The sequence below is a fragment of the Vidua macroura genome, chromosome 15 (assembly GCF_024509145.1).
Source record: "Vidua macroura isolate BioBank_ID:100142 chromosome 15, ASM2450914v1, whole genome shotgun sequence".
In the NCBI taxonomy this organism is placed as follows: Eukaryota; Metazoa; Chordata; class Aves; order Passeriformes; family Viduidae; genus Vidua; species Vidua macroura.
In genome coordinates this window covers 4,991,798-5,015,936 of record NC_071585.1, presented here as the reverse complement: position 1 = coordinate 5,015,936, position 24,139 = coordinate 4,991,798, and the positions used below count along the sequence as shown (strand labels likewise).

Here is a 24,139-nt window from a genome sequence, read left to right as displayed (position 1 = left end):
GAGAAAAGGAGTGTGGTTTCAGCAGCTGCAGATACAGAGGCAGACAAGTGGCTGTGCACAGCTCAGAGCAATTCTCAGTGCAGGAGCCAAAGCCCATGAATTCAGAACACCCAAAGGTACGTCCAGGAAACCCTCCACCCACCCACACTCCCAGAGCCAACAATACTCTGATCCATACTCCCTCCATCTACTTTACCTTAGGTGCCAGGTATGTGCAGGTCACCCAGCCTTTGATGTCATCTGTGATGGCACGGGGAGGCAGGCAGCAGCTTTACCTGGAGGAGCAGGAAGCCCAGGGGAGGAGCAGATCAGTTAAACTACATTCCCTCTGAAGAAAACACAAGGGAAATGCCTTTCCCCTCAGCAGCAATGTTTTGAATCCCTACAGAGTTGCAAACCTCTTTGTGCAGTGCATATCATTCATGGGCAACTACAAGGAGCCACAGCTTGTGCCTTTGCCTTGGGCTTTGCTGGAGGCTCTGGTGTAAGCCTCCTAAGAAAACTTCCAGAGTCCTAAAGCAGCACAAAAATGCTGCTGTGGTACCACTGGAGAGAAGGTGTTGCATTGATGCAGGTGCTCACTGACATATGCATGTGTGTGTATATATATATATATATATATATATATATATATATATGTAGAGAGAGAGAGAGAGAGAGAGAGAGAGATAAGAGATTGGTATCAGATTCTTGAATGCCCAGAGTGCTGGGGAGGGCTTGGCTCTCACTGCTGGTCAGTGTCCAGCACCTCCTGTGGTGGGCAGCAGCTGGCACTTCAGCAAGTGCAGACCTGTGCAAACGCACTCTCCCGATGGCTGAGCACTGCCCACAAACCCAGCAGGCCTGGCGCTGGTGCCACAGTGACAGCAGGGCGACAGCCACGTCATGGCACCAGCTGCCCAGGCCGTGTGCTGTGCTCCCTGTCCCCCACCTGCACCCACACCCGTGCCATGGAGCTCTCCCTGCTCCTGGGGCTGGGGCAGAGCCTCTCCAGCCAGGCCCCCTCCCGCCCTACCTGGGCCCACGCCGGGCAGGCTGGGCTGGCAGCGGCGACGAGCCGAGTCCTGCTCGCGGGGGCCACGCACGCTCAGCTTCAGTGGCAGAAGCAGCGTCGGCCGCAGTCCAGTGGTGGCCACAGTGACCAGTCCAGGTCTGGGTCCAGAGCAGCAGACCCGGCTGTTCCTCCAGGCACGGGCATGGCAGGGGCTGCCACACTGAGCCGTGGCCTCCAGCAGAAGGGGGACAGCCCTCTCCAGGCAATCCCTGAGTCTCGGCACCCAGTGCCTACCCTGGCAGGGAGGGGGTCACGCCAGCAGGACCCCAGCACCCCGGGGTGAGGGGCTGCCCCACAGCTCAGGGCTGGAGTCAGCAGTGGTCATAGCAGGGGTGTGTGGAGCGTCCATGGGTGCAAGGGTAGCTCAGAGTTCCCATGGGGCTATTCCATGGGGCCATGCAGCCAGGAACAGGGCCAGCTCCGTGCTGCCAGGGCTGACCAGAGGGTACAGGGCAGGCAGTGGGGTCAGGGCACCCCAAGAGGCCTCAGAGCTGGGCAGAGGGGTTCAGGCCACTGCTGGGGAAACAGGGGCCCATAGTTGGGCTGGGGGTGGAGGGGGGCACTTAGGAGCCCTGTCTGGGCTGGAGACTGATGCCATGCAGGGATCAGACCCCTGGGAAGCTCAGCTGTCTTGGGGTGGGGTGTCACTCAGAAGCCAGGCACAGGTTGAGGAATCAGTGCTGGGGGAGCCCTGGGGCAGGGCCATGTGTCAGTGCAGGGGAGCCATGGGGCAGTGTCCCCTGCCCAGACGAGCAGCTGGAGCAGAGGATTAGAAGGTCTGAGCTGAGTGTGGACAGCACCCCTGAGGGAAAGGGACCAGGGGTCAAGTGGAACAACAGGGCTGGCAGGGCAGCTGCCCTGTCCCACACTGCTGGAGCTGAGCCAGAGGTGGCAGCCAGGGTCAGCCAAGAGTAAAGATCATCAGACACGTCCACGGCGATGAGGTCCGAGGTGGAGCCAGGAAGGTGAGTCAGCAAGAGAGGTCAGGATCAGGTCCAGGGGCAGCAACCAGGGATAGCCACAGTCTAAGGCTCACTAGGCAAGTCCATAATGACGGGCAAAGGCCGCGGTCAAGCTGGGAAGTCAGTCTGTGGGCCAAGGTCCAGGTTCAGATTACTGGGCTCAGTGGCCAGGCACAGGCATGGCTGTTGCTCTGGCCAGGCCCCAGCAACACAATTTCAACCCACTCTCCGGCAGGGATGGCCAGGGCCTCCCTGCCAGGGCACGTGGCAGCCACTGCCCCACAGGTGCTCTCTAAGCTGTCCCAAGCCCATGGAGTGAAGCCCATCACGTTGGGGATGAAGGGGGGAATGGAATGCTCATTTTGTCCTGCATCAGCAGGATTCCCATCTGTCACAGGCACAGAGCAGCAGCTGGGCTGGCAGGGACATTGCCCAGCTGCTGCTCCAAGCCAGCCACCACCCCAGGATGCCCAGAGCTTTTATTTGGTGACAGTGAGTGACGTACCTGGAAGAGCCTGTTGCACTCCATTATCATGTGGGCCAAGCCCTGCGTTGCTGCCAGGTTCTCGTTCAGCTCCCTCTGGTCTGGCTTCCCCAAGCTGCACTTCCTCTGACTGGATCTAGGAGAGGGGAAGGTGAGAGGAAGGCTGAGGGAGCGAAGTGCTGGGAGCCACACAAACACTCTGCAGTGAAGGACCTGCACATGCCATGTAGGGCTCATGCAATGTGACCACTGAAGGTCAGTTCCCTCCCAGCACGTCCCAAAGGTGTCCAGGGCACTACTGACCAGTAGTAATGCACACTCAAGAAAGGCAACTCAAGGAATTTATTCCCCAAACACATCATCACACACTTGGCCAAGAACAACAATGAACCCAAGCTTATTTGTGTATAATCTTCAATATCAAGCTCCTTTGATACCTGCAAAGCCCAGGTAGAACCTTTTAAATCCTTTGGCCTAAACCACACCCAACACATTTTAAAAACAGTCCCCTCTTTTAATTCATGCTAGTGGTATTACATCATTAGTCTTGGCTTCTGAAACTTTTATCTATGTACATTCCTGCCAAATGGCTTGAAAATTGGGTAGAAGATAACAGTCCTCAGTGCTGCTCCTCAGAGTCAGACCTGTCAGCTTGCGCCCTTTGAAGTGGGAACCCTGCACCAAGGCATTAATGCACAGTTACAGCAGAGCTAAAGCTTCAAAGCATCCTGGCTTCTGAACACTGACAACAAAGAGAGAACTCCATTGCTATCTTTGGTCCTAACATTTCAGAGCAGCGCTGATGTAAAGCAAAGAGGAACAAGTCCCAGAGTGTAGCTCCTAGGAGCTCAAACAGCACAGCAATCCAGCAGGACCTGCTGCCACCACTCCATCGCATCCCCAGGTGCCCCCGCAGTGGCCCCGTGGCTCCCTTGCCGTGTGCCAGCTCAAAACAGGCATGCCTGAGGCATTTTCTGATGTTTTGTGACATTCAAAAGAAAATCCTCAGTGTTTTCTTTCCCTACCCCTGTGCTATCCAGAGCCTGAAAGATGCCAACAGCATATCTGACAGCCTCTGCTTTGGGACTAGTCCTCCCCTGTAGATCCCCAAGTGAGGTGTTCAGCTCGCTACGCTGTCAGGAGCACCATGCTTGCTGCACATTCAGCTGTGCTCTCCTGCCCTGATCTGTCTGTCCACAGCCCAGGAGCATGAGCAGAGCAAACAGCCCTGCCTCAGGAGGCCAGATAAGGCATGAATGCTCTCAGAGATTATTTGTCTACTTTGGCCCAAGGGCACCTTCCTCACTGCACGTACAAACAGGGGATGTTATGCAACCCAGATACTTTTACTTATTAAGATAAATTTACAGAATCCCCATGGCTTGATTTGGCAGGAACGATCCCCTTATCACCCAGCAGAACCAGTGCCAGTAGCTGCCTCAATCTGCCAGGTATCTGCAGGGCCTTAAGGCCACACCTGGGCTCAGGTGGCCAGTGCAGGAGCGCATTTCCAATGGCCAGTGCCACTTTAATGCTAGCAGTGGGCCACATGCTGGGCTCCTGGGCAACCAGGGGAGTGCAGCAGTGGTGAGGGACACACACAGAGTGGTCAGGAGCACTGCAATGGGGCCTTACCACAGCCCTCTGCACTGGGCAGTGAGCGGCTGCATCGCTCCATGCACTGCAGGCAGCTCCTGCTGCACCTGAGCAACCAGATTTAAGGCAAACCCCAAGGCACACACAGTCTATTTCCCCCTCAAAATCACACACTGACCCTAGGCCAGCTACAGAAAGCATTGCTCCAGCAAGAGCACTGTGGACAGCAGCACTGCCAGCATCAAGGTGCCAATACCTGGTGGAGGAGGAGGAACTGTCCCGCCTCAGGGTGTTGAGGTGAAATAAAGAAGGCGCCAGACAGACAGCAATGTTGGTTGGGGTCATCTGGTTTTCCTCAACAAAAGCCACCACATCTCGCAGGAAGAACAGGAGGATTTTCAAAGCTTCTCGGTTTTCCTTTGGGAGAAGGAGAATAGCAGCCTGGACAGCCTGAAACTGCTCATCCTTTGGCACGTCTGAAAACATAAACCGTGACAAAAACCACACGTGACTTGCAGAAGGAGCATCCATCAGCAGGGTCCCAGGCAGGGCACTGAGCTTGTAGGTTCATCCATTTCCTTGTCCCAGGCTCACAGCAGACAAGGAAAGGCCATTATCCCATCAAACATGAACCATTTCTCTACTGTCTATAAGTGCATGTTCACACCGAGGGATGCTGCTGCCTGACTTGCAATTTATCTTGAACACCATGCTAATGAACATACCCTGAACTGAGCTACAATCCAAATAAGGACCTGTCTCCCCATAAAATATTACTCTGCAGTGATACTTTGGAGCTGTTCTACTGTCTTTTCCTTTCAGCTTTAAGTGTGAAGAGAACAGATGCTCTCAGATAACTCAATTCAGAGACCAGTGTTTTGCCAACAGATTTTAATTCACACTAACCCCCACTGAGACTGTCTGGCCAAACAGCTCTGGCAGGAAGGTGGGTCTGATTCATCCTGCCACGCATTCCCAGCACAAGAATTTCTCCAATTAATACCACTGCAAAGGGTAGAAGATCACTTCTCCCTCCGTTCAGGTAGAAGCACATACACAGAACACACAAAACACACTCCTTGGTGAAAGCAGCACAATTCTTATCTCTGAAAGAGTAATTGAATCTGTGCACTTGCTCCAGAAAATGGGTGAGTGGGGTGAATAGAATTTGGGCATTTGCTGTTTCTCTCCCAAAACAAGAGACAGGAGGTAGACAGTGGCCAGATTACAATAACTGGAGGAAAACAGTTAAACATCCCTTTGGACATGGGAATTGTAGACGTCCTTACAAAGGAGGATTTCTGAATGCAAGAAAAAACTTACTTCAAACAAATAAATCGTTTTCAGATGAAATTTTAAAACCCTGGCAGGTGATGAAATAAAACCCATCAGAACTTTCATGAACCTACACTGTACACAGAAGAGCAGCTGCTCATTGACTTAAGTCAATAAAAGCCACATGGGTTAGGCTGCAAAACCAGTCCTCTCAGAAAGCTTAAAATTTGTCTTTCAAAACCTTTTCTCAAAAGCAGAAGAAACTTGTCTGTCCCAACAATATTATTAGCTCTACTTCAAGCTCCTTCCCCAGTCCATCTGCTTTTTGAAAGTGAATTCCTTGAGGGCAAAGTACTGGGAATAGAACCTGATTAAACTGTATTAAATGCAATATTTCAGCTTTGTGTTTCCTTGGTTTTTGGGTTGAGTCTCAAGGACAGTAACAGTGTGAGCACAGGCAGAAAGCTGCTGGCATTTCCCAGCTGTTTCAGAGCAGCTGTTCTTGGGCACTTCAATAAAGAAATATATCAATATGTCAGGTCTTCTCACTCAAGGAGCTATGCCATCCCATGCACAAGGGGACCAGGTTATTTCTTAATTTTGCATAAGGAAATGACTGTTTAAAAGCACAGTTTAAGGCGGCTGCTGCAGCATTTCATTACATTCATCCCTCAGGGAAGAGAACTAGCTGGTTCATAGGATGCAGACAGGAAGCTCCCAAGTCCAGAGCCACAATGAACTTGTTATTTCAGAAATGTCCTGCCTGACTTGTCCCCTCTGACTACAGGGGGACTTGGCACTAGTCCTGGTCTGGCCACTGCCTTGTACAGCTGAATATTAAGATATCCAAGGCACTGGAAAATGACAGCATTTTTTGGTACCTACATTGGTAGATGTGGAGGAAGGATTCACAGAGCCTGCTGGTAAATATAGGCTCGGGAAGGTCTCGGAAATATTGTTTGACCATATCTGCCACGTCAAATGCTGACTGCCCTTCATAACAGACATTGTTTGGGTTGGTTTCATTCATTTCTCTTAAAGACAGAATCCTGGATTTAACACCGGATTTTCGGAACAGGCCAACCTGTGGGTAAAAGAAATTATTAGAGACAAAGAGAGGAGTCACTGGGAATCAAAATTTTGACAAATAAGTGATCCTTCACCTTCCTTGTAATACCAAATACTCTATGGCACTGACATTGAGCACCAAAATACTTTTGTATCATTAGAAGCCGCATGGACATTTTTGTGAGGCAAACCATGCCTGATGACCACAGAATCAGCTGTGACATACCAATTTTCATGTTTGTTTGGCTTTTGTTTAAGACAAAAGTACTAATTTTGTCTTTTAAAATCACTACCATTGACATATGTCCATTTTCTTGGGCAGGCTGTGTTCACACATGGAAACTCTTGAGTTTCAATGTGTGTCCACCAAACACAAACATACATCGAGTGCTGGCTTACACAAACTGACTGTGAGATCCACAAGGCTCCCTGTAACACCTGATACATCTGAAACATCTAATCTTTCCACAGGCTGGCATTTGAGGGAAATTTTGATATTCCTTTTAATATGATTGTCAACTGAGGGAGATTTAGGAGTTTCCCATGAGCTTGACCCCACCAAAGCTTCTGGTGACAGTTTTACTCTGTGCCACTGAGACAGTATTTACACTCTGGTTTATTTATATGAACTGAATGGATACCACAGCCTCAAAATGAAAAACACTTGCACTGTCACTTCACAGAAGTGTCACTTTTGCACTTTGGCATCATATAACACATCTAGACAATGGCAAAGCAGAGGAAGAAAAGCCCTCTCTTTAACTAATATGTCTCATGTCACAAGTTCTTCACTTCTGCAGCTACGCTATGGAAATACCATATACAGCACACACTTCTTCTGCCATCTCCACTCAGGGGATAAATACACAGCTGAGCTCCAGAAAAAGTTGTAACAGGCACTGCTGTAATGTTTTCTCTCTGCTTAGTGGTGCATTTCAGCTGAAACAAGACTAATTTTCACATTAGCTCTGGCATTACCAGCAGCCACAGAACAGAGGGAACAATGACATTGTCTGGCAGATTTGCCTCCTTGGGGAGCAGAGACATGACACCTCCCCAGGCAAAGACAGCCTGACTGCCTGCACCAAGAGACATGACTGCAGAGGGTTTCAGTGAGGGAAGGCACAAAAACACAGCACAGGGCTAAAGGTATTCCCAGAGAGAACCAGCGCTGGTATTTCCTCACAGGCCACCTGCTCAGATCTACACCTTTCTGCCTATTCAGAGCCTTAGGGGGAAAAAAGTCCTTCACAAAAGTATGAGAGAGTCTGCTTCCCTGGAGCAGATCTGTTCATGGCCCAGAGCTCCTCTGGGCTGCCTCGAGTTCATACCTGGTCAAGAAAGTGGCTTCTCAGATACTCCAGGGCTTGCAGGATGCCATTGGGCAGGGGGTGGCTTGTTCGCTGCACATTCAGAAGTAAAGGAACCCCAAACACATTTTTGTCCTTGTAGTCTGAGGCTTTTGGTTTTTTAATGAACTTTGGTATGGTCCTGGAAATGAAAAGCAGTAGATGCAGCTTACTAGGTGTCCAGCACATTGCACCTGCTGCTTTACACTCATCAGAAAGGGCTGAGCTGCACCTTGTCACAACCCCAAATTCTGCCACATACCTGTACACACAGCATCAGGAGGGAGAGAAAATCAGCAAAGGCAATTACAGGGATAAATTCCTCATTTAATTGCCGAAATTAACTTTAATAAAGCATCATCATGGGAAATACATTCCATCCCTTTACAGCACTGCAGGGATTTTCATTCTTTCTATATACCAGCTCCCTATCACAAAATGTATGTAAGTCTGAATTTGTCACTGGCTTAGTTCAAACAGATGCTCAGTGCTGAAGGGCTGGATTCCCAGTCCAGTCAACTCTCACCTCAGGTCCCACAGTCCCTGGGATGGTTCTCTGAAAAAGCTCTGCCATTGGGAAAATTTAAAGAGAAACTATGATGTGCCTTAAAATCAGTAACAGCGTGACCAGCAGCGAGGGGCCAAAGCACAGCCCACAGCAGAGGAAATCCTGGAGCCATGGAAATAATCACAAAGCAGCTGGCAATTTAATAGGAAGAAATTCTTCATCTTGAACATGTGCAATATAGACAGACAAGGAAATTCACATGCTTACATCAACTCCTCTCTTTCCAGCTCAGATTGTTTTCATCAGACAACTTACCAGTTCCAGCCCTGCTTACTGGAAGGGGAATATCTGTCCATTAAAGCTGTGAGTTTCAGCAATGCCAGCTTTTGTGTGCGGGCCAGCTGGGCAGCTGATTGGCCATCAGTCTGGAGGGAAAGGCTTTCCAGGCTCACACTCTCTTCCACACACCAATGCTGCTTCCCGTGCCTATGGGACAAATATTGCTTAACCTTAGGACCATCTCCACCATCCCTGTTTTCTACCTGCATCTGTGAAGCACCCAAGACTCTAAATGACCTGCAGTTAGTTGCACTTAAACAAGGTACTTCCCATGCAGGAGGGCCTCTGGCAATACAAACTGCCTGAGTGCTCATGCAGACTGTGAGTGTCCTACTTTCAGCAGAGGTCAGATATCAGTACCTGTGGAGCAGTACCTGCCACCAGCAGTGCAGACTCTGCTACCTAGGACAGACTTTAGAATACTTTGTTCTGGCAAAGCAGTTATATTTTGAGTGGACAGAATCAAAGGCAAACACAAGGATGGCTGACCTGTTGGTCTTTTTAGAGTCTGTGATGTATGTCAGGTCTGCAGAACCAATCTCCTTGCCCAGGCCACAGCTGCTCTCTCCCTCAGCCTCCCCTGCTGCCTTATCTTCCGAGCCCTCTGTTTCAAGAGAGCTTTCTTTAGGGGAGGGTGGATACAAAGAGGTCAAGTCACTGGCAAAGTCAGAATCCCCATCATCTGAGAACTTCTCTGTCCACTGATCAACCAGCTTTTTGAGACCATTGACATCTGCTATGACACTGTTCAGCTCTGAGAAAACGTCGTCGTCACCGACTTGCGCGGCCTCCAGACTCTCCAGGTCGGTGGTGGGCATGTTGTCATACACACTCAGCCTGTTATCCCTGCCCGACAGGGGACTCCTGGGGCCCTGGGGATCCCTGGAACCGCTTCTGCTCCGGCTCCTCCTGCACCCGTGAAAGCTCCCAGTTCTCCAGTTGACAGAAGAGCTGTCTGGTGGAGACAGGGAGCTATCTGTAAGTACTGTGGGGAAAGTGCCAGGTTTATGGCCTTGTGGTATTTGAAACATCTGGTTCTTCTGTACCGTCATGTCATTTTTTAGGTTTTGCTGGGATAGATCATTCCCCAGCAACAGCCTGCTGGAGTCCATGTGCTCTGCACACGTCCCCCTTCCTTCACAGGGGCTGCCTGGTTTTGTAACAGGGCTTGGAGTGCTCCCTGTGCTGCTATTTACAGACTGATTGCTGCTGTTGCAGCTCTGGGGAGAAAAGGGAGAATTGTTCTTTGTTCGGATGCCAGAGAGGTCAGAAATATTTACACAGTTCAGCATCTTCATCTTTTCTTCATTAAGTCCTTCCAGAAGAACAGGTTCACTTATTATGGGTTTGGCCTTTGACTGACCACTCCTTAAATTGCAGCTCCTTAAGTGCAGCTTCTCCATTTTCTTTAGAAGGCTCTTCCTCTTTTTAGATGGTGACTTGTCCAAAAGCTTCTCCTCACTGGTGATATTTAAAAATTCACTGGGGGAAGGAGAACAACTAAAAGTAGAGTCCAGTGAGGGTACCTTAATTGAGGAACATCTTGAGGAGCTCGTGCTGGTTTCCACATCTTCAAAAGGTTTTTGGGAGTTAACAATGTCACTGTCAGCACTGCTGGTGCTGTGAATTGAGGACACATCGTGCTTCTCACCATGATCCAGAAAGACACCGTCCTCGTTGTGGATGATCTTCAGTACTGGACTGCCTGGGGTGGGAGCACCAGCACCTTCCTCTGCTGGGAAACCTGCCAGGCTCTCGATGCGAGACCACCGCTGGCTGCACCTCTCATAAGCCCATCTGTCACTTATTGCACAAGGTTCATCATCTTCAGAGTCGTCACTCTTAGAAGGAGAAAAAAAAAACAAAACCAGTTCAAAGGCAAAGTTTGGCAAATTTTAAATTACAAAAACCAGTTTAACATAAAAAGTACACTTAGATTTTCTGCCGACCTCCAAAACCCCCACGACCAACACAGGGAAATGTGACCATTCAGTCATTGAAGATCTGCCCTAAGTTAGTTGAAAAACATGCTGACAAATGATGCCCAAGCATGCTGATAAATCTGGGAAGTTGACCACAGGAAAAAGTGACAGATTTGATCTAAGGGTGAAAAATCCTGTTTTGTGGCAAATCCAGGGGTTTTGAAAGATAATTATATTGGGTTTACACTGCCTTTCCTAAAGTCAAACAAATCAAACACTCTCACACTTCCGTGACCAAAACTCATCCATTTTCAGGTAAAGAAGTGTTTAGCTGTGGGACTGTGGCAGCATCAGTATCTGTGGCACCCTTTTGGAGCCCTCAGCCTCCCTTGCCACCTGCACCAGGTGCCCCCTTTGCTGGATTGTCCCCACTCTGAGGGAACACTGCGACAGTGAAACGTTGGAGAGGTGGGAGACACCTGTCTCTTCTCTCTGGGCTCTCTTGCCCCATTCTGCCCCAATGAGAGAGCAGAACTCTCCAAAAGCCAGACATTTTTCCAGAAGATGGCATTATTTTCTCACTAGTCCTGCAGTAAATACACAGTGGTGGCTCAGAGGCTCTGCAGAGCTGGTGCTGCCCAGCCAAGCTTGGCTACCACTCTGATTTAGCTGCAGTGGCAGGGCACAAAGCACAGCTAAAACCTACCCAGCTTCTATTGGCTGAACATTTGGATTGGCCTTTTAATTTCTTTGTTAAGTCAACAGGAGTGAAATTTCACTTTCAGCACTTAAATAAAGTGGGAAACTACTTAGGAAAGCAATGATAGCCATGCTGAGCTGGGGCTTTGGGGCAACTGTTGGACAGTAACATGTGTCAAATCAAATCTTAAAAGTGTTTCAAAGGCCACCCCTAACCTACTTTGCAGTTTCAAACATTACATAGTTGCAATCTCCATCCCTATGTTTTCTCAACATAAAATGGAAATAGCAGAGCTTTGTGGGATGGAATAGAAAGGAAAGTTCAGATATTGCTAGTCCTTCATGCACTTTTAAACCCAGGTGTTTGATACAATAGCTAAACACATCTTTAATCAGAACAGGAACTGTATGTTACAGACATACCCGTTTCCTATCACGGCTTATTTCCACTTTCATTGATGCATACTTGTTCAATGTGTTCAACCTTCTAGGGTTTGAGAAAAAACACAGGAGTTTTAAATTTCAACTATTTTATTGCTTGAAAACAAACATGCACCAAACTAGTTGTGATCTACCATGGAGTCTTCATTATTGTTGAAGACTGACGTTCTGTTACGAGACTCCCACACACTGGCCCCCAAAACCAGCACCAATAACAGCACCATGATGTTCACACTTCCAGTTCTGCCATCTTAAAACTAGAGAAGACAACTATAATCAATAGTTTAATTTTAAAAAATCATATTATTAACTTTACTGGTTATGAAAAACTTCATATTGATTTAAGATTTTGAAAATAAATGAAATTCTGTGTGGGCTTCTTGAAAAAAAAATAAAATCAAGATGTTAACCTGTATCCCTGGAAGGACTGCATTACCTATCATTTCAATTAAAGCTTGTGGCATCAGTAAGGTCCCCAGGTTAGTCAATCAGTTGTCAAACAATAGGTGGCATCAACAGGAGGCACACTGAGAGTCCCCAAGGAGCACTCAGGACAGAAGTGATACCAGGAAACAAAATATACCCAAAGCTCTGTAATATCTGTGTGCTTTGGAGATGTGTGTGTGAACAACTCTTGGTGCTCTGGTACAGGCAGAGCTGGAGTTCAGGTGACCTGACAGCACAGAAAAGGACCAGAACACCTCGCCAGGAGAGGAACTTTCCAGTGCCCTAAGTGTTAGAAATCATCATTTCTGCTGAATAAACTCTGCTAAACAATCTCACAATGAGGAGGCTCCGGTAACTGCAGTAGCAATTGAAGCAGGAGCCTCACGCTATCCTGGCACTGTTCCATGGGGAAATTCCACAGGGCCGTGAGTCTGACTTGGCACTGACAATGCAGGTTCACCTGTGTGCTCTGAACACCTGTGGCAAAGCAATAACTTCAAACCAGTACCTTTGCTTCTCACCCAAAAAATATTCAGGAAAACAGAACAGATCTCATGCAGATAACTTTTTTCTGTCTATCGGCTGGAACAGAAGTTGGAGGAAACTCCTGCACTCCATTATGCATGATCCTAGAGAGCAGCCTGCCATGCTTGCAGGGAACTGGTTATTTTTAATCAGCTTGCAGCCATTTCACATCACAAAAAAAAAAGATATTTAATGCTCAGTGTAACATCCCTGAGAGGTTGGCTGAAGAGGAAATGCAGACATGTGCTTACTTTACCTTTTAATTCCTAAAACAACCAACTATAGTGGCACTAAACTATGTGCTGAAGTGATTTCCTTCAGTCACAGATTTGGTAACTTTGTTCATCTCTGACAAAAGCAGAGGCATGAACAGATGAGTAACACGTAACTGGGGGGCTGGGGGTACCAAAGATGATTCATGATTAATGTTTACCTGAACAGTGATTCAATCGCATCTCCATCTAAAAATTCATGATCTCTCCTCACAGTTTTTACATCAATGGGAAACTGCATATCTGTGAACAAAGAAGTAGAATCTGAAATCTGAGTTGTAATTGCAAAGACTTTCAATTTTGCAGCTTATTTATCACGGGTGAAATGAAACTACTTCTATAGCTGCACATTCATGCAAACATCCTTCCAGCAAGTGAGGATCTGTTCCTTAGGGCAAGAGGGAGAATAAATGTAGGGATCTGCTTGCTGCTGTTATTACAGGTGGACAAGCCCTTCTGCATTTCCAGGAGCTTGCAGCTACCAAGTGCCATAGACAAGAAACACAGAATAACCTTTAGATTTGCTTTGGTTCTCTGCACCTTCTACAGAATAAAGCTGGGATTATCTTACATGAGCCTTTGCCATGGTGAGGTGCAATGCAGCACATGAGATACTCTCTCTGAGCTCTAGGGAGCCTGACACATCATGCTGGGCTGGAAGCTGAACAGTTCAGTGTTTCAGCTCCTGAGATTCAGCCTTGCACATGAGGGAACCACTGCGGTCCATATGTATTTTCTTAGCTTATTTTATAAGCTTTATTTTCCTACCCAGGTCAGGACACAGCATAAAAAGCAAGGTAATGCAGAGAATTCATTTTCCAGAAGCATGGCAATGCCAATTTCCAACAAACAGCCTATAGAATACAATCTGCTGTAGGCAGACAGGGAGCATTTCCAGGTTTCATGGAATACAGCTTTCAAACCCAGCTCTAGGGGCTTGACTTCAAATTTTCAATTTTGCAGTGACCAGGGGAGGTGGGAATGAGAGCAGTTAATGTTGCTCTTTTAGCTGTCGTTCTTTGATAAAATCTTTCTTAAAAATGATAAAAAAAAAACTTGTTACTTTCAATGTTTGTAACAAAAAACATATTTTAAAGAAGAACAGTTTTAAGGTATATTCACAATGTGGCCTGAAAAATTATACAAGTTCTCAACAAATCCATATCTCCTCCCAAGAAATAAGCACTCTTAGTAGTTTTAACAACATGAAAACATGCTGAAATTGCATTTTTGACTGGCTGGCTGCTGCTGAGTATTTCTTTTGAACACTTATGATTGCAAGATGATTTTTTCCAACATTCTTTTTCAAAACACCAATAAAGCAATCTCACTCAGATCACAGGCTGGAGAGCCTCAGAGGAGTTTGGGTTCCAATCAGTAGTTGGAAACTTCACTTCCAGCACTCCAAGAAAAAGAGCCTGAAAAAATTATAAGCAACTAAAAATAACAAAAGCAGAAATTTGACTGAGTTACAGACTAACAATAGGAAAAGAAAACCAGGGAAGATTTGGTTCTATAAAGAATTGTACTGAGTCCCTGCTGAGATGTCCCTTCTGCAAGAAAACACACCAGGTCACTACTTTCCTACAGGTTTGCATGAAGATATAAGAGAATTTGGAAGTGCTTCCATCAGAAGTGTCAGGTTCTGAAATATATTATTTATGTGAACAATTCCACTCAAATTCGGTGTCAGCTGCTTGGCAAGTCTTTGTGATCATACCTTCAAACAGCTGAGCATACTGGGGAAATCCAGCAGCTCTCAGCCAGTCGCAGGCTTCTCTGGCTTCAATTTCTGCAACGAGAACACACAATTGTTCATGGACAGCGCTCACCACAGACAGCGACAAGCTAATTTCACCTGGCACACCTCTGAGAATCTTGTGTGTTAATGTTTTGTTAGGATATTGCTAAAAAGGAATAAATCCTTGTATCCAGTGCACTTACATGCACATAGCTCTGCAACAGTCATTCCACCATAGGAGAGACAAGAAAACACAGGATGGACAGATTTGAACACATCCTGGGGATGTCACACAGGGGGTAAATCAGCTGTCCCTGAGCTGGGGGCAGTGGAGCATCTGCTGCAAGTAGAAATAAGTGACCAGAGCAGGGTGCACGGCACACATCTGTGCCCTCACACGGCACAGCCTGCTCGTGCATTCCAGTGCTGAGAGATGGTGATAAGACACAAACAGATCCTATAAATAAACTTAAAATGCTCTCACAACTTTAATAACACTGGACACGGCCTAAGCATTCCCAGAACAAGAGTTCTCAGGAGTACCTGTTGCTAGGGTCTATCAATATTTATTTCCTTGCCAACTACCTACACAACTTGGCAGCCAGCGCAGCACAGCAGATGTCGAGAACTCGCGGCTCACTTTGTGACAACGGTGAAGGCCTGTGGCCAGCACTACTGTAACATTCCCACAGAGGCAGAGCAGAACACAACCTCACAGAATCACACACCAGACTCCTCAAAAACACAGGCAGGTCAGCATGGGTGCATGCCCCCAGGCTCTGATCTCTGCCAGCATCTCTGGGTCTGTGGAAGAGGAGAGGATTCCCAAATACACTTTCTGTAGGTTTGTGTGCACCCCAGCGTGTGTTACACCAGACACCAACCTAAAAGCAAAGACTTCTTCGAAAGGAACATTGTTGAGCTACCTTAAAATCCAGCCTGCTCAGTAGAGAGAAATGTTTTTAAAGCACCTTCAAGAGTAGCATCATAGGCCAGAGGAATGAAGCTGTTCCTTAAAACTATTTTCTTTACACATACACTCACAGATTAGGATTCCAAGGCACTTCACATACATACCTGTTCAAATTCACTGCTTGCTTTGCTCAGACTTCTCAGCTGTAAGTCATCAGTGCAATCAGACACTAACCAAAAATATCACACAACTTCCATGATTTTATTTTTCTGCTTTAAAACTTAAAATTGTTTCCATTATCACTTAATCAAACTGGACAATGCTGTTCTAACAGAGGCTTCCCTGCACAAAACTGTATGGCTTCTTCATCTGAGAATAAAGTGATACCACAGGAAGACCAGGATATTTTTACACAAAACAGATGGATGAAACTCTTTTTTCATACTGCAGAACAGAAACTAATTTCTTCTACAACAGCCTGTATACACTATGCCTATATTTACTGCTATATTTAGTGCTGTAATTTATCATAATCTTTACCACAACACAGCAATAAAGAGACAATAAAAGACAAGCATTGTATTCAGAGAGTAAAAAAGGAAAATAAAAGCTATTTGTAGAAAAGAGCCAGGAGGATGACCAGCCTAACACTAAAAGTTTTCACAAAGTGATTTTCATTTAGAAAACCTCAGTAGACTCACTCAGCCACCTCAGCTGTGGAGAAAGTGTAGCTGTCCTCATTCCAGACCTCAGCCTAGTCAGCCAGAGCCTGTGCACAGCAATCCTGAGCTCAGACAGGGACTGTGTAGGGGCTGAAACTTCCCCAGGTCCCAACACATTGAAAGCACAACTCCATTTTTAGACCAAACCAAGCCATGAAGAGTGATGCAAAATAGAACAGAAAAATATTTTGCACCGAGTGAGGGTATTTTCAATGAATATGACTGAAAATATACACTTACAGGTTGCTTCTTCCATAGAACAAGGGCAGAGGAGCTGGGGGAATTTTCTTTGCTGACATAAATCTCCAGGCCTTTTAACATACCTTTGCACAGTCACAGGGCATGTTTGGATTAGATATTAGGAAGAAATTCTTCCCTGTGAGGGTGGTGAGGCCCTGGCACAGGGTGCCCAGAGAAGCTGTGGCTGCCCCATCCCTGGAAATGTTCAAGGCCAGGCTGGACAGGGCTTGGAGTAACCTGGCCTAGACAAGAGGATGACAACTTTTTAACATCTTTTGGGTGCTATCTGCACAACTGAAATAGCAGAGTGACCTAAATGTGTCACCTCCCTCTCCTGAAATGATTTCATAATTAAGCAGATGGGAAAAAAAAATCCTGCAAAACTTAATATTCCTAGTTTAGAGGCTGCCAGTAACTCTTCCATGCCAAGCCAGCTATTTCCCCATGGGCTATGGGTGGTAGGTTACTACCAGATGTTTATGAGAAACAACACAGAGTACACAGCCTGTGCCACCCTTTGGCTGTTCTGTGCAGAGGACTCAGCCCAGTCCCCAGCAAAGAGCATCCAGTGTGCCCCAGCCCAGCACTCAGGCCAGCCCCTGCACAGCTGCTGCCCCTTCCCCATGCTCCCTCCACCAGCTGGGCTGTGCCACCTCTCCTGCAGGCTGAGAAGCTGTGTGTCCCCATCTGAGCACTGTCCTGAGTGCAGACTGCAGGACCCACGCTCCTCAGGTACTTGGAAACCAGATGCTACAGTGTGAATGAAATCCCTATCAGAATGAACAGCACTGTTAAACAGATTGTTTGCAGCAAACGAAAGACATCTGTGCTGAGATTTGGGCATTGTCTCTGAGATGTTTTCCTGACAAGAAGCACTTTCCTAACAAGGCAACAAGGCAGGGGCAGTAACCAAAGCCAGTGACAGCTGTGTATCAAACAGGCCAGTCAGCCTTACTGTGAGGTGAGCAAACTTCAGCTAAAGAACTGTACTTCAAATTTTAAAATACTCTAAATAGAATGGGAAAAGATCAATTTCCTTCTGAAACCACCAGCACAGTGAACCTTGCTGCCAGGATGCAGTGTGACTTTCAGTTGCTGCCAAAGCAGGAGGCCTCTTCCATTCCCCAACTGTGAGTTCCAGCTCCTCACTAACACCCTGAGCTGGTGCCAGCAGGTCCTGTCAGGCAAACTGGCAGGAAATGAGTCACTTTTGTTTGGCAAGATGAGATTCAAGAAGTTTTAGCTTTCTGAATTGGCTACCACATGCTCTGATAGGTTCCAGTGGCAGGACACAGGCAGTGGTGGGTCCATGCAGGGAGGGCTGTGGGAACATGCAGCTGCCTGCCCAGGCCAGGGAGCTCAGCCTGCTGTGAAACCTTTACCTGAATGTATTGCTTTGCACAGAGGTGTCTCATTGTAGGTCCTTTTCAAAGCAATTTTTAACAGATTTTTAAAACCAATGGTAGATGCTTCTATCTCCACCCAAAATAGTTTTCTAGTTTCAACAGGTAGGAATCACATGGTGATCATTAATTAAAGGGATTTAAATCTGAACGCCTTCCAAAACCATGGCAGGAAGAAGAACAACTGGGGAGGTTTTCTTGCTGTTTGCAGCACTCCTGCATTAGTTACTGCAGGACCCTCCTTGTCCCTTTTCTGTAGGATGCAAGTGTGGTGCTTTTGGCAAAGAAAGGATTTCTCAACATGCCCAGCAAACAAGAGAACAGAACAGAAGGTAGGATTGACTCCTCACTTTGACTGCACATTGCACCACTCTGTAACGAAACAGAAAAAAATTCCAAAGGATTTTGCTCTTTCCCAACCTCTGTCATTATACAGAAGACCTTTTTTTTTCTCTCCAAATGGCAGTAATCCTCCTCAACAGCCACACACAAGCAGGTGCCCAGGGTCCCCACCTCCCAATCTGCCTGATGTGCCACAGCAGGGCCAGCTGTGCCTCACAGGGGAATGCTGCTGCCTCCTCTCATCGCTGCCATCCCCCCAGCCCCTCCAGAACTGGAGTCAACAGGCCCCGTGCATGCTTGGCAGCCCGTGTCAAACTCTGCCACACATTCTTCCTCCAGCTCATGACCCTGGGCTGGGAACTGGCAGGTCCTTCACACATTGACTTAGATCCTGTCATTCCTGCTTGTGCTGCCAGTGCTGGAAGCGACAAGGGGTTTTCAGGTTCCATTTGAGCATCAAATGATGAGCTTCCCATCACATCTTTCTGGTTTGTGCATCTTCCTAGGGCTACAAGAATTGATGTACCTTCCCTGTGACTTACAGCTGCTAATAAGGCATTTCATTTTACACACACCCTGTGAAAAATGCATTTGCTGTGCTAGAACTCCGATTTCTGGATGTTCGGAACTGCCTTTTACCTGTGACAGGATTTTTAATAACTGTTTTTATTTACATTATATCCTTTTACTTAAAAAAGAGAGCTGGAACATGATGTCTGCTCCATGCTGAAGGCTCAAACACGATGCTTTCAAAGTAGGGTGTTTGCACTGACCAAGATAAGCAGTCAGGGCCTTGTAAAACTGTCAAACTCTCCAAGAGCTAAGTTGGATCATAAATAAGTGGAAATGTTTATTCTGTTTTCCCTTGTGCAATGCAAAATATCAAAGCTTAATTGTACTTTACTAACCCACTCAAGAAAGGGGGGGGGGGGGAAGAGATTATAGCTTGGAATTTAGCCAGGATAATTTAGGCTCCATGCAGATAGTGAACAGAAATGTCTGGAAAATGAAAAGGCCAAGATATTTGTCCTTTCATTCCTACTTTACTATCATGCTGGTGTTTTGGAACTGCAGCCAACTCTTCAGTTATCACAGCTGGGAACTGCAATGTATCCCAGAACTTTGTGGCAACCTTAATTGCATCTTTATCCAGCTCCTTGGCATCAGCTCCAAAGCTGATTACCAGGACTCCCAAGCTGATAGTAAGGTCTTTACTCGGGTCCTTTCCATTTTCCTCCCCTGTTGGTTCCTGAGACCCAGACAAGTTTAAAGGCATTTTCTTTGCAGACCACATTAACTGGCTTGTCAGTGCTGGTTGATCTTTTAATTGCTTCTAAGTACGTTAGAGAAAGTAGTGTTTGCTCAAAAGGAATTTTGAAGGGCTCGAGGAAAGTTGGTACCTAATTCACATCAACTTCAGGAGAAATGAGAGTGTAACTCTCTAATTTCCAATCCACACTGAAAATCCTTATCCAAGTAAGTAGGGTAAGAGAGGGGATTTATCTCCCTGCAATCTAATCCCAGATGTGTTGCTTCACTGTGCTTCAGCCCTGCTGGCTGCAAAGCAGAAACAGTTCCCACATTTCTCTGAGGCAAAGGCTCCTGATGGATGTTTTTTCACAGGACCCTTGTACATGATTGAGAAAAACTTGATGCAAGATTCCTGGGAGGAACTGTAGCAGGGAGGGTACTGCTTGCTGCCACTAGAGCCAATATCAATAAATCCATAGCACAGAAGTAACAAACCCCAAAACAAGTGACTGTCTGTTCTCTTTCACTGCGTAGCACTAAGTTTTCTTTAATTATACAAAATGCCAATAACACCACAGTGTGTGATACAGATTCAACCTACATGTAAGGAACTATTTAACCCAACACCAACTGCCCAGTAAGTGGCTGTAACTAAAAGCAGGCTGGATTATTGCCCCTACTAAGGCTGTGCTGTGCTGAGCCTGCTAAGCCCAGGGCAGTTGACAAATTTTACTGGGTCACTCTGCCCTGATGGAGCTTGTTGATATTTGAAGATATGCAACAAAGTCAGACAATCTACCTGGAACGTTCCAAGTACATCCAACAAGTCAGCAAAAGCAGCCGCTACTGGAAGAGCATGATCCAAAGTGTTGACAGCTGGAGAGCTGCTGTCACACTAACAAAGCAGTGGTGGGAACAGCAGCACCCACCTGGAGCCTCACCCAGGGATGTCATCTGGTACAGCACCCACTGGAGCCTCACCTGGGGATGTCATCAGCACCCACTGGAGCCTCACCTGGGGATGTCATCAGCACCCACTGGAGCCTCACCTGGGGATGTCATCAGCACCCACTGGATCCTCACCTGGGGATGTCATCAGCACCCACTGGATCCTCACCTGGGGATGTCATCAGCACCCACTGGAGCCTCACCTGGGGATGTCATCAGCACCCACTGGAGCCTCACCTGGGGATGTCATCAGCACCCACTGGAGCCTCACCTGGGGATGTCATCAGCACCCACTGGAGCCTCACCTGGGGATGTCATCAGCACCCACTGGAGCCTCACCTGGGGATGTCATCAGCACCCACTGGATCCTCACCTGGGGATGTCATCAGCACCCACTGGATCCTCACCTGGGGATGTCATCAGCACCCACTGGAGCCTCACCTGGGGATGTCATCAGCACCCACTGGAGCCTCACCTGGGGATGTCATCAGCACCCACTGGAGCCTCACCTGGGGATGTCATCAGCACCCACTGGAGCCTCACCTGGGGATGTCATGTGCCGCAGCCCCGCGCCCCGCCGGCCGCTGCAGCCGCTGGGCTCCGCTCGGCTCCGGTGGCACCGCCCTTCCCCGGCCGAGCCCCGCCCGGCCCCGCTCCGTGCCCCGTGCCGCAGGAGGGCTGTCCCGGGTCCCCGCCCGGCCCCGCTCCGTGCCCCGTGCCGCAGGAGAGCTGTCCCGGGTCCCCGCCCGGCCCCGCTCCGTGCCCCGTGCCGCAGGAGGGCTGTCCCGGGTCCCCGTGCCGCAGGAGGGCTGTCCCGGGTCCCCGCCCGGCCCGGGCTGTTCAGAGCCGCTATCCCGCACCCCTGCCCCGCACTCGTCCAGATGAAGGCAAATCGACACCCCCTGGTTCCCTGGCTGGCTTACCTCCTTGTTTTAAAGTTTTGCCAGTGTCATTCCTCATAGTTTTACAAAATCAGCTGTTTTTTTTTTTTTTTTCTTTTCCAAATACAGAGAACTGCGCTGGCTCTACCCTGCACAAAAACACCGGACCGACGCAGCATCCCGCAAAGGAGATGTGTGCAGCACATCCTGTGCCCAGCAGCATAGGAGGAACAGAGCAGAGCTGGGATTGGGGATTCATCCCTAAAACCGACCTCTCATCCCCGCTACCGAGTGTGACCCAGCCTCACGATGTTCTGCAGGGTTGTTTTGCAGTCAGGTCCCTTGCCACAGTGGTTTTTATGGATCAGACAGAACCTGGGCTTTATTTTGCTTTTATGGACTTAGTCTGGACTAAAAAGGTCTGAAAAGCTCACGTGCAGTTGAGCAATGAATCTGGGTGCTAAAATCATATTAGCATGTTTTTCAACCTCTGCAACAGACTCGACTTCTTTGCATTTGCTGTAGTTCATTGCTGCTATGATTTGACCTTCTTCTTTTAATGGTGCAGTACAAAATCTAATAAAAACCCATGATCAGTCTTTGCAGCCTGAACAATCATCAACAGGTACAGAGGGGCATGTAGGCTGGTCTCAGAAGAACATACGAAAAGTTTAAAATTACTTCACTAGAAGTTAACTTTAAATCTGTAATAATGTTTTATCTGCTGGACTGCCAGGCATTACAGTTCAATAGAGCAGATGGAAAGGTGGGATGCTGTGTTAATTTCCAGAGGTTGAAAGATAATTCAGACTCTGTGAACAACTCCAGGAAGCCAGACCAGGCTCTAAATTTCTGTAGAACAACTTCGTGCTGTGTTTAGGCTTTTAGAGTTTGGAGCCTAAAACACAGCAAGGAAAATAAGAACTTGAATGAAGTGGATAAGCAAAAATTTTAAAATTAAAATTAGAATTCTTATAGGTGAAGAAATCTTCTTCTTTCCCCAATCTCAATTAGGAACATTATACCCTAATGAAGTTATAATTTATGGGTGTGTTTCATTATCACTAGTTTTCTGTATAACAACCAAGTGCAAAATTTGCACAGGCCTATAATTTATTTTTGTGCAATTGCTTCCTAAATGGACAATTTGTATGGCACGATGAAAAAGATGTTTGGTATTGGCACTGGGTGACACAATACAAAAGAAATTAGGGTAGTGTGATATATGGCATTAGCTGTGATTTCCTAAGAAAATGCTTTTTGCCAGACCCACCCAAAGCCATATAAAAAGTACACACCCTGCTCTGATTAAACGTGCAGCTATGTGCTTGGATTAGGGAGACAGAATGTATCATTTAAATCTGGGGATAACATCAGTAGACTGCTCCCATCCCATAGAAATGCTCCAACCAGGGCATGCAGTTTCTTTCTCCTACCCATTTTCCTTTGGGCATTTCCCATGAGATAACCCTAAAATGCTCATTTATCCTCTTTAACAACAAACTACCATCAAGCTCCCTAGAGCTGTGTGGGTTGCCAGCCATGGGAAGGCCCACATAAAATCTCAGGGGTGAACTCCTTCAGTACAACACAGCATTCAGTGAAGAATTTCTGAAGGCTTTCCAGGAAGGAATCACATTCCTCCATTTTGACCATTTTATGTATCCTATAGGATAACAAACCCAGGGAATCCTGGCATCTGCTTCTAACTAGAGGAGGTATAGGAAGCTTACATGCTGGAGTAAAGGGCGTCTGGAGTAAGGACGTCTCAGCTTCAGAAGGGGCATTTGGGTATTTTCACAGCCTGTCAAACCCTCCACATTCAGCTGCCTGGCTGATGACTTGTGGGGCTGCTTCTGGAGGTTCCCAAGCTGGAGGGAAAGACAAGTAAAGGTTTCCTGCTCACCTGGGCTTTTCAGTTCCCAGCTCTCTAGCTCACTAAGGACCACTAGAGCTTCAAAGCTTATGCCACTGTTTGGGACTGACACCTGGAAAATTCCCCAAATGGTCCTTGTTGCTTGATTTCTTATTTTCTGGACCCACTTACCCTCGCTGAAGGCTCTCCAGAACTTTTCTGATGGGCTTCCTTCCAAGCCTTGGCCAAACCCCTGACTGCAGTCAGCACATGCAGGGATTCTGCCCACAGCTGCTCCAAACCAGTCACATTCCACCTCGCTCAAACGTGGTGAAAACAATCCTAGAGTGGGTCCTTTTACACAACTCACAAAGTACTGCATGACTAAAATTAATTGTTTTTAGAAATGAGCCTGCTGCTGCTGAATCCCTCACTCATGCTTCACCAAAACTCTGCAGAACCTCAAGTCACCAAAGTTGTTTCAGACAGTCACTGTGCCAAGTAATGGAGTCTCTTCCCATTAAAGCCAAGCTCCCTGCATATTCCTGTCACTGGAATATTTCCCTTACATGTACAAGAGATCACCTCACTTCTTTCTTCCCCTCTCTTCCTTTTACCACCTCCCTCAACACTTTCCATGAATCAAAGCTGAGTGACATTTAATTTCTAACTTTCTCTTGGTAAGATCCCAAAGTAATTGTTTTCTATTCTTCTCTGATGATCTTGAATTAACATAGGAGATCAAGGAACCTAACTGCAGCTGTGACTATACTAGGAGGCATCAAGGAAGATATTTCTATGGAAACAAGTTGTTCAGAGAGAAGCCAGATGATTAATTAACAACTTAGACCAATTGGGAGGAAAAATGCAGAACAAAATACAGTGAGACAGTTAAAAAGGGG

General features: G+C 47.1%; 1 protein-coding gene across 1 annotated transcript in view; it reads right to left on the bottom strand.

The window, feature by feature from the left end:
• Positions 1-24,139, bottom strand: part of LOC128814689 (rho GTPase-activating protein 7-like) — a 46,239-nt gene that overhangs the window by 182 nt on the left and 21,918 nt on the right. The window contains exons 2-11 of the mRNA XM_053990779.1: positions 14,662-14,733; positions 13,103-13,184; positions 11,680-11,743; positions 9,125-10,476; positions 8,612-8,782; positions 7,771-7,930; positions 6,257-6,455; positions 4,353-4,572; positions 2,522-2,636; positions 197-275 (exon numbers count right to left, since the gene is read on the bottom strand). Of these exons, the coding sequence (XP_053846754.1) occupies positions 237-275; positions 2,522-2,636; positions 4,353-4,572; positions 6,257-6,455; positions 7,771-7,930; positions 8,612-8,782; positions 9,125-10,476; positions 11,680-11,743; positions 13,103-13,184; positions 14,662-14,733 (2,474 nt within the window). The 3' untranslated portion in view covers positions 197-236. The remainder of the gene's footprint in view (positions 1-196; positions 276-2,521; positions 2,637-4,352; positions 4,573-6,256; positions 6,456-7,770; positions 7,931-8,611; positions 8,783-9,124; positions 10,477-11,679; positions 11,744-13,102; positions 13,185-14,661; positions 14,734-24,139) is intronic.